Source organism: Pteropus alecto, unplaced genomic scaffold (assembly GCF_000325575.1).
Source record: "Pteropus alecto unplaced genomic scaffold, ASM32557v1 scaffold49, whole genome shotgun sequence".
Classification (NCBI taxonomy): Eukaryota; Metazoa; Chordata; class Mammalia; order Chiroptera; family Pteropodidae; genus Pteropus; species Pteropus alecto.
Window position 1 is genome coordinate 2237875 of NW_006443131.1, and position 9926 is coordinate 2247800.

General features: G+C 54.8%; 1 protein-coding gene and 1 long non-coding RNA gene across 3 annotated transcripts in view; both read right to left on the reverse strand.

The window, feature by feature from the left end:
• The window catches only part of CHRNB2 (cholinergic receptor nicotinic beta 2 subunit), an 8150-nt gene extending 4570 nt beyond the window's left edge, over positions 1–3580 (reverse strand). Inside the window, exons 1-5 of the mRNA XM_025040847.1 lie at positions 3500–3580; positions 2177–2386; positions 1950–1994; positions 1285–1394; positions 7–698 (exon numbers count right to left, since the gene is read on the reverse strand). Coding sequence (XP_024896615.1) covers positions 7–698; positions 1285–1394; positions 1950–1994; positions 2177–2386; positions 3500–3580 — 1138 coding nt within the window. The remainder of the gene's footprint in view (positions 1–6; positions 699–1284; positions 1395–1949; positions 1995–2176; positions 2387–3499) is intronic.
• A 70-nt stretch (positions 3581–3650) lies between these two features.
• LOC112472147 lies at positions 3651–9581 on the reverse strand. 2 transcript variants are annotated; one of them, XR_003043552.1, is made up of 4 exons: positions 7709–8476; positions 7489–7567; positions 5782–6029; positions 3651–4037 (listed from the first exon to the last, which is right to left on the reverse strand). It is a non-coding gene; the product is annotated as an uncharacterized LOC112472147 (long non-coding RNA). The 2 variants fall into 2 exon arrangements; XR_003043551.1 differs by adding an exon at positions 8710–9581 and having other exon boundaries at positions 5782–7852.
• Positions 9582–9926: the final 345 nt, after the last annotated feature.

Here is a 9926-nt window from a genome sequence, read left to right on the forward strand (position 1 = left end):
GGCGGCGCGGCTGCTGCATGAAGAGCAGCGTGGGCAGCTTCTCGAGGAAGACGACCTTGACCCACGGCGCCATGGTGTGCGTGGTGGGCGAGCGGTGGTGCACGTTGAGCACGCACACGCTGGTGACGATGGAGAAGGTGACCAGCACCATGGTGAACATGAGGTACTTGCCGATGAGCGGCACGTCGAGGGACGTGGGCGGCACGATCTTGGAGATGAGCAGCAGGAAGACGGTGAGCGCCAGCAGCACGGAGATGCACAGCGTCATCTTCTCGCCGCAGTCGGACGGCAGGTAGAAGACCAGGATGGCCAGCGAGGTGATGAGCACGCAGGGGATGATGAGGTTGATGGTGTAGAACAGCGGCTTGCGGCGGATGACGAAGTCGTAGGTGATGTCCACGTAGGTGGAGTCGTCTGGGTTCTCGTTGCGCCGGCCGGGCAGCGCCACGATGTCCCACTCGCCACTGGGTGTGAAGTCGTCCAGACTGGCCACGTCACTCTTGAGCACCAGGTCGATCTCGGTGCGGTCGTAGGTCCACGAGCGGAACTTCATGGTGCAGTTCTGCTGGTCGAACGGGAAGTGCTTCACCTCGATCTTGCACGCGCTCTTGTAGATGGCCGGGGGCAGCCAGAAGATGCTGCCGTCATAGGAGACCACGGCGTTGGAATAGAACGACACCTCGTACATGCCGTCAGCACTGCCAAGGGGGAGCACGGTCAGCCCTGGCCTGAAGTTCCTGCACCCCACCCAGCTGGTTGCTACCATGGGGGGGGGACAAGTGGGAGGAGCCAGGGAGACCAGAGTGAGGCGCCCCAAGCCATGGAGAGGGCGGGGCAGGTGGGAGCACGAGATGGTCTTACTGGTGGCTTTGGATCTTGAAGGTAAGAAGACTGTTTCAGGAGAGGGGATGGAGCCTGCAGGAGACACCGGGACCTCAGGTTCTCCGACTCGGCCCAAGCCTCCGGGAGAGCTGTTCTTGAATCAGTTTTTTTTTGGGGGGGGGTGCTGTGGATCCCTGTTTGTCTCCCACTGCAGCCTCAAACTGCAGAGACTCCTCACTGGCTGGGAAGGGACTGACCCTGGGCCAAGTCACCTTGGCTGTCTGCATTACTCCGCAGTGGTCTGGGTCTGTCTGTCCATCTGAGTGGTGACTGCATCTATGCCACTGAAAAGTCCCTTCCCTCCCTCCCAGCATGAGCTAATTTACTTTCACCGAGACCCCTTCCCTTCCTAAGTACTCCCGCAGTTTCCCCCCGCTTTGCCACTGCTCCAAGGTCACCTACTTATTGTACAGGACCACATCTGGGAGCCAGATGTGTTTGGAAGGGAGTCGAACTTTCTTCATGTTGTCGAATTCCTCAGGCTTCCAAGTGAGACGGTAATCCTCCCACTCCTGAGAAGAGGGAGAGAGCCAGGCAGCACTGACCTCCGCCCTGGGAGGGCTCAAGGTCAAAGATGGGGACAGGAGGGGCCCATCTGGCGTGGGGGATCAAGGTCAAAGATAGGGATGGGAGGGGGCCCGTCTGGCTGGAGGAAGCTTTGAAAAGCCATCATTTCCCCCCAGTGACTTCTCTGCCCAGCAAATGTGGCTCATAAAATACTTTCTCATTTAATTGGCACAGCTAAGCCAAGATATTTGAATCCACAGTTTACAAATGAGAAAATAAATCTTGTAGAGTTTAATACATTCAAGTCACAGCTGGTGAGTGGAAGAACCAAGATTCAGATCCAGGTTATTTAGGACTCTGAAGTCTATAATTTTCTGCCTTTTTTGAGAAAAAAAAGAAAGAAAAGCGTATATGAAAAAGGAGAAGAAAGAAAGAAAGAAAGAAAGAAAGAAAGAAAAAGAGAAATAAAGAAAAAGAGAAAGTAAAAGAGAAAGAAAGAGAGAAAAGAAAAGAAAAAGGAGGAAAGAGAAGACTGGGGGTGTGGTCGGGGGGGCACCAACCTGGGTTAGCCACACGTTGGTGGTCATGATCTGCTCCCGCTCATGCTGCAGGGGAGAAGAGAAGCTGCTGAGAGGAACCGCACCCCCCCCCGCCCCGTTGCAAACGCGCACGGCCCCTCCCACACCTCCCAAGCCGTGGGGGCTCCAGAGGAGTGAGCTCAGACATGAACACATGCCGGCTGTGCTGACTTCAGCAGCTGAGCAGAGGGATTGGGACCCGCACTCACCACACTGATGAGCTGGGCCAGTGATACCATGAGCTGTACTGTCACCAGCTCAGAGCCATTGGTGGCTGGACGGATGAGCTTGTTATAGCGGGAAGGATCCAGGAGATGCTCCACCAGCCGTTCCTCTGTGTCTGTACCCCAGACTCCTGGGCAGGGGGTGGGGGGCAGGAGGTAAGTAGGCAGGAAGGGCCCACCCAGATCCCACTCTCCCTAGGCAAGTGGGGCAGCCCAGGCCCAAACAAGAGGCTGTAGCTTCCCACAGTTGCATCCCTAAGGATCAGCAAAAGACTTAGGTCGCCCCATGGAGGCCCCTCCCTGAGGTCACTGGCCGAGGAGCCCAGACAGCCCTGCGCAGAGGCCTCCAGGCTAAGAGCCCATTCTGCAAGAGCTAGTGGCGACCCACAGCTCCTGCGAGGTCTCAGAGCAGAGGGTGCTTTCAGGAGACGGGACTTCCGTGTCCGTGGCTTCCCTAGAAGATACTACGATTCGGGGAAGTTTGGGGGGATGGTCAAAGGGCAACAGTTATTCATGTCCCGCCACACACACTTCCCTCAGTCAGTGCCCACCTATCTGTGCAAGTCACAGTATGTATCTCCACATGTGACTGGCCACGACCCCCCCCCCACCCTCAGGCACCGGGCGGCCTAAGCTGTGGGTCGGGGCACATATTTCGTCTCGAATTTCACATGTACAGGAGCCCCTCCTCCCCTCTACGAGACAGCATGCAGCCGCGGAAGGTGCACTGGTTGTACACTACCTCTGCACCCGCCCTTCATTTATTCTGTCTCCTTGACTTTGCAGAAACGCGCCCCATCCCCTCGGAGAGCTCCTCCCTGGCTCTCAGCCCCGCAGAGCTTCTTCCCTCCCAAGTCTCCTGTCCCAGCTGAAAAGCCACCTCTCTCCCCCTTCTGCCTTGACCCTGTGGGTGACCAGAATCAGGAGCCCCATGTGGGCGTCGGGAAGTGATGGAGAGCCATGGGAGGGTGCTGACCAGATAGATTTGTTGAGATAAAATTTCACAGGAAGTCAAATGGCCTCTCAGCTGCAGTCTGCGCTCCTGCCGCCCTAGAAAGCCTGGGGAGACCCCCCTCCCTCCTTCCTTTCTTTGCCCGCACCCTCCACACCACCATTGCCCAGCTTTCTCTCTCTTCCTTGCATCACTTACCCCTTGGGGCACGTCCTCCCATGTTCAGCCTCCCAGGGGCCCCCTGCAGGCCCAAGGATCTCTCCTTACCCCCGAGAGACTCCCCCACCTCTGAGAGTGCCTCCCTTCCACCTGGGCGCCTGCCCCGCGTGAGGCAAAGCCCGGCGACCTGTCATCACCTGCGCACAGTCCGAGGAGGCCGAGGCCGAGGCCGAGGAGCAGCGCCGTGGGGCCGGAGCGCCCGGCCATGCTGCGGGCATCGCTCGCCGCCTGGCCTAGAGTCGCCGGAGCGCGCCGCGGGCGGGAGGGCCGCGGGCCGGCGCTGTCCGTGGTGCTGAAGCCGCGCCCGCGCCGCGCGCGCCGCCCGCGCCGGGCTTGGACCCGGGGCCGGTGGTGGTCGCGGTCTTCGATGTTGCGGAGCCGGAGCCGCGGCGGTTCTGGGGCTCAAGCAGCGCGCTGCGGAAAGGAAGCCGCTTCTCGCTTATGCTGGTCGGAGCGGCGGAGGCTTTTCCGCCTGTCTTCCAGGGAATACGACTGGGGACGGTGAGGGGGAGGAGTCTCCGCCCCGGAGGCGGAAGCGCTGGGTCCCAGAAAAAAGGGGTCTTTGGGGGAGATATTCTTCTGCTGGTCCCGCTTATGCGACGCGAAAGGAGGGTGGTTCACGGGGCGGTGGAGGGGTGCTAAAGCCCCAAAGCTGGGTCAGAACCTAGAGGTTGTCTGAGAAGGGGCGGGCAGAAACAAGGCGACAAGACAAATAGGTCAGGACCCGCTTAGCACAGAAGGACAGAGGGACAGCCAGAATGCAGACGCGGAGGTCGGGAGGAGTTTCTGGGGCCCCACTGTCCTTTTTTTCTCTTAACGAACCTAAACGATCCTGCCTCCTGGAAGGCTGAGGACGCAGCAGAGAAAACGCCCTTGGAGAAGGGGCAAGGGGGCGCCGCGTTTGCTATTTTAAGAAAATAGATTTGGAGCCTAGGAAGAGGATCCCCTCACCTGTCCACTCCATTAACTCCCTCAAAGGCCAAGCTTCCTGTCCTCCCCCAAGGGGCCCAAGGGGACTTCTGGACACAGCCTGAACAGAAGGTAATCTCGAAGGTCTTGAAGAGACGAGCACAAGTGGCTCTTATCCATCAGTGTCCCTCGCCCCCGCGCCCTTCCACTCCAGTCTTTGGCTTCTGTGTGACAAAGGGGATCAGAGGACCATTTCACAGAGGCCAGCCCAAGAATTAAGCTCACACAAAGGACAGCAAAGATGAGAGACACATACATAGAGGTGTCAAAATTCAATGACATCTTTGATCTTGAAAGCCCTGAACTTTTAGCTTCTGAACCAATAAAGGCTTCTTTTTTTCTTAGGTGGATCCTGTCACTTTCAACCAAAAGATTGCTGCCTGCAGCAGCCACATCACACATCAAGGCTCTGTCTTATTCCATCTCCGCCTATTTCTTCAATGTCATCGGGGCCACCACCGCCAGTTCCACGCCAGCTACCGGCAATGTCTTTAAGACCCATGACCGCTCCGTCCCCTCCCGTCCTCCATACTTCGGGGCCTTTTAAACATGTAACCCCATTGGCTCTTTTGTTACTCATTTCCCCTCAACCACCTTCTACTTAACTTTGAACATCTGGCAGCAATATCAGTTCCTCAAGGAAGCTATTCCTGACCAAGGGCCAGGCCAGGTGCCCTGCCATATTCCCAGAGGATGTCCCATGAATCGGCCTAGGGCTACGGCTGCCTCTCCCACTAGATCATGAACCAACACAGCGCCTGGCACATCACGAGAGCTCACAAATAAGGAAAACGGCTAGTACAGGACCAACAGCCTTTAACGTGTAGGCGGAAATTCCTCTCTAAAGGCTCAGCTAAGAGCCGCTGAGGTAGCATTGTCCTCAGTTCCTGGAACTGCGAGGAAGAGCAGGACGAGTGCCAGAAGACGAGGACCAGGGAGGATGTGGGATGACGACAGGCCCCTCCAGCACGTGGGGGGGGGCATGAGTCTGCACCGCAAGCCCCAGGGCGTGTGCACGCGTGAAGATGTGATAATATCGGAAGAATTAAAGAAATCCTGAAACCCAGAAAGGAATGGAGAATAAAAGCCTGCGGAACGGGCAAAGAACGTGTGCGGTCATGCCACCCAGGGAAAGGACCAAGGTAAGAAGAAGACCCACATCTGTCAGTATGTACTGCAAAGGTGCTGAGGGTGCGGTGATCAGAAAGACCTAGTACCAGCTATAAAGGAGATCGCGGTTTGGCGGCCAAGACGTTACGCAGAGCCGTGGCTGCTTAGGAGAGACAGAAATGAGGTGCTGTGAAGCACAGAGGAGGGCGAGGTTAATAGTGCCTGAGCGCCTAGAGGGGATGGAGGTGAAAACTTGAGATTTAAAGATGAGAAAGCCAGCGAGACAAGGGGGGCTTGAAGGCATTCCGGATACCTGAAAGAGAGGGACGGGGAGCCTTACGTGTAGGCAATACTTAGTGCTTTCCTCTTTTGGTGGAGGCTGAGTGATTGAAGGAGTCTTCTTTCCTGAAAACGTCTCCCTGGAGTGTGGCTTGTCTCTAATTTGACAGAGCTGAGCATCGTTTGCTCGCTCGAGGCCCGTGGTTGCTCCCTGGTGCTCCCGTCAGGCCGGTCCAGGCTGCCTGCTCACCTTGGCCTCTACCTTCTCTTTTCAAATTCCCCAGCTTTTACTTCAAGATTAATTCCAGCCTGGCAGGGAGCGAGTCCTCTCAGCACCACCCAGTGGCCAAGGAGAGATGGAACCCCCCCCTCCCCTGTGTCTCCCACACGTGCCCCTTCCACATCCTCCAGGAAGAAGGTCAGCCAGAGGGAGAGGCCAGGTCTAGGACCGCACGGAGTGATGACAGACGCAGAAGTATCAGCCCTGAGGCAAAACAGGGACCAGGCAGTTTAGTGCCACTCTCCTTGCCTCTGGCGGTAAGGAACATTGTCTCTCGAAAGGCGTTACGATCAATTTATCTCCAAATGGCACTTAGATGTACATACAAAAATTATATGAATTATAAGTGTGCAGCTAGATAAAATTCTCACAACATGAACACAGCCATATAATTCCCACCTAGATTTTAAAAAAACAGACTACTACTAATATCCGGGAGTCCTCATTAGGTCCCCCCGACCGCCCCACCCAAGTCATTATTCCCTCCTCTTCAAAAACAACGTGGTGAAGGCCGGGAGGAAAGGGAGTGACTGCTCACTGGGTACTGCTTAAAGTTCTTGAACTAGAGAAAGATCATGGGCGCACAACACTGCGAATATACTGAATTGTTCACTTTAAAATGGTTGAAATGGTACATTTTGTGTTGTTCGTATTTTCTCACGATTAAAAAAAAATGACTAAGAAAAAGGAATCACTATTCTGACTTCCCACAGCACAGAGTAACTTTGCCTGATGAATTCATATCAATGGAATCATGATCTTTTGTGTGCATTTTTTTAAAAACGTTCCGGTAGTAAGAATCACAGACATGGCTGAATGCAGTTGTGGTTTATTCATCTTCACTGCTGGAGGGTATTCCATTCTATGAACATACCATCACTTATTTGCCTTGTTTCCTACTTTGACTATCAAAAATATTTCTATGAACATTCTTATTCATGTTTTGGCATACAAACATATGCATTTCTACTGGGTACGTAACTGAATCGCATAATTTTACTTTTTAAAAAGGAGCGCGCTGTAATATAGCTTTGTAAGCTTCCCTTTTCATTTACATTTTCTCGAACATCTAAATATCAGTAAGCACTCCTTGATGACTATTTTTAACAGTTGCACAGTATTCCGTTGTGGGTACATTTTGTACATACCTTTAATAATTTCCAAGTGAAATTGCTGGGTCGGAGGTTTTAAAGTTTATGATTATTTAATTATGTGTTGCTAAATTGACCTCCAGAAAGAGCCATACTGTCAGGCTCACCCTGGGGCCTCAGGCTAAAGCGGTCGGTATCTCCACAATCTCCTAGGCTGAGTCCATGCTCTCAGCCAGTCCTTCTAAATCATTCCTCCTTTGTCTTAAGGCCTTTTTTCTCAACCTTTCCACTCCAGGGCCGAGATCTTTCAGACTGTCACCCCACTTCCATCTAAGTAACTTCTACTTTCACATTCTTTCTTGGGATTAATCCTAATTTCACCCTTCCAGGCCCTTACCTTTCTCAACCCCTATTGTCCGTAGCACTGTATTACAGTTGATTATATCCGGCTCCGGTTCATCCATTACCGTGTGCTCCTGAGGGCAGGAACAAGCAATACAACAAAAATGATGGAGTAGCAGCTGCCATGTAAGGAGCCCCTCCTTTGTGCCAGGAATGAGGCCAGGTACCCACCACAGGGACCGTATCTTATTTGTCTCTGCAGCCCCAGTGCCCACCTCAGTTCCTGGCAAAGTGCAAGTGCTCGGGATGTATCTGTTGAGCCGACAACAAGAATGCTACGCTTCTGGGAGCGAGTCAAAGGAAAAGGTTGCTCACTCTGCCCCTGACAAACATATCTGCTCACTCCGATAACACATGACCTTTGGAAGGAAAAAAAAAATGCCTACAATCCATTTTGTATACAGCAGCTGGAATGATCTTTTAAAGTTTAAGATCAGATCATGCCACTCGTAGCTTCAAATCTTTCAATGTTTTCCCACTGTACTTTGAATAAAACCCAAACAACTTACTGTGGTCTCCATAATCCAGTCCCTGCTTTCTTCACTGGCCTCACTCCTACCCTTCCTTTCACTAGACTCAAGGTATGCTGACCCCTGTTTTTTAACAGCCAAGTTTACTTACTATGTGCACTTAATCCTCCCAACAGCCTTATGAGGTGGGTACTATTATGATCTCCACGTTACAGATGCAGAAACTGAAGTACACACAGGCTAAGTCACACCATTAACAGCTGGCAGAGCCGGGGTTTAAAGTCCATGCTCTCAGCCAGTCCATCGTTAGTTTCCTTCTTCTAGACGGTGCCACCTTCGGTCTCACTTGGGTTCTCTGAGTTTGCTGCTCTCTGCCGGAATGCTCTCTCCCAGGTCCTGCCAGGCCTGCCTTCTCTTCATCAGAGAGCTCAAACACTGCCTCCCTAAGGAGACCTCCCCTGACTCCTGGACTTAAAAGTAACCCCCACGGGCTGGCCCCCATGTGGCCCTACTTTAATTTCTTGTATCTACTTACCAGTCTGATCTTCTGGCCATTCATTCGTCTAGCATCTGACTCTTTGCACTAGTGGAATGCTCTCTCCCAGGCCCTGCCAGGCCTGCCTTCTCTTCATCAGATAGCTCAAACACTGCCTCCCTAAGGAGACTCCCCTGACTCCTGGACTTAAAAGTAACCCCCACGGGCTGGCCCCCATGTGGCCCTACTTTAATTTCTTGTATCTACTTACCAGTCTGATCTTCTGGCCATTCATTCGTCTAGCATCTGACTCTTTGCACTAGAACGTAAGGACCATGAGAGCGCTGAGTCGGCTCTGCCAAGTTCACCCGGCCCTACTACAGGCTAACGCCTGCCCTTGGCAGAGAAACGCCAGCTCCTGGTCTCTGCAACCAGCTTTGTCCTTTGCGATAGTGCCACCTAGTGAGGACCCGGAGGCACTGCCGCCTTCTCTGGCAACTGTCAAGACCACTGCGACAAGGTGTTGGCCGGTTAGGCTCGATACGGTGAACGTGGTCCGCCCGAGACTGTCCCCTTCCATTCCACTGCCAGGCTAATGATTCAGACCAGCGATGCCCTCCCTCCGTGACCCTGCAGAGGAAGCCCAGGACGCCCCTTCTCCAGCCTCGTCCAGACCTCTGGGGTCTGATAAGCGCAAAAGGTCAGCTACCGACTACCCTCCACGCATAAGAGATCAGCGATCTATTTATCAATCACAGGGCACTGCATGGTGTCCTCGCATCGAATCCTTGAGAGTAGGCAAAGCAGGCATTACCCGCATCAGAGTCATTGGACAGATGAGGAAACTGCGGACAGGTGGTTAACCCAAGGTCATACAACGAACTAGCGGCAGGGCCGGGACGAGAATCCACGCCTCTTGCGGCCGGGGCCTCGGCTCCTTCCCCAACCACACGCCCCTCATTCAGTGCGGCAACAGAGCATGCCCACCCCCACGGAGACACGGGGTCGGAGACCAACGAGGGGACGCGGGGTAAAGACGACGCAGTGGCGACCGCAGCTCTCCCCCTTCCTGCGCTGCCCACCGAGCGCCCGGCACGCTCGCCGCGGCGGGGAGGCGGGGAAGCCGACCCAGCGCACGCAACAGGGTCCCGCGCAGGGAGCCCCTGGGAGCACGCGGCGCCGGGTCACGTGAGAGGGGAGCGCCGGCGCGAGCCGACGCGCGCACGCACGCACGCCGTACGTAAACACGCACGGAGGCGCTGAAAGCGGCGAGCCCGAAGCCCCGGGTCACATGTGGAGGGTGGCAGTCGAGAACAAGGGGGCGGGAAAGAAGGAGCGATCACGTGGAGGAGGCCGGAGTGGGGAGGTCACGTGAGGGGCCGGAGGCGGGGCCGCCGAGGAGGAGGAGGGGCGCGCGGCTTCCGGCGGCTGGGGGGGCCGGCGAGCGGAGGGGGGGGCCCTGTCCCGGAGGTGGCGGCGGCGCCATCT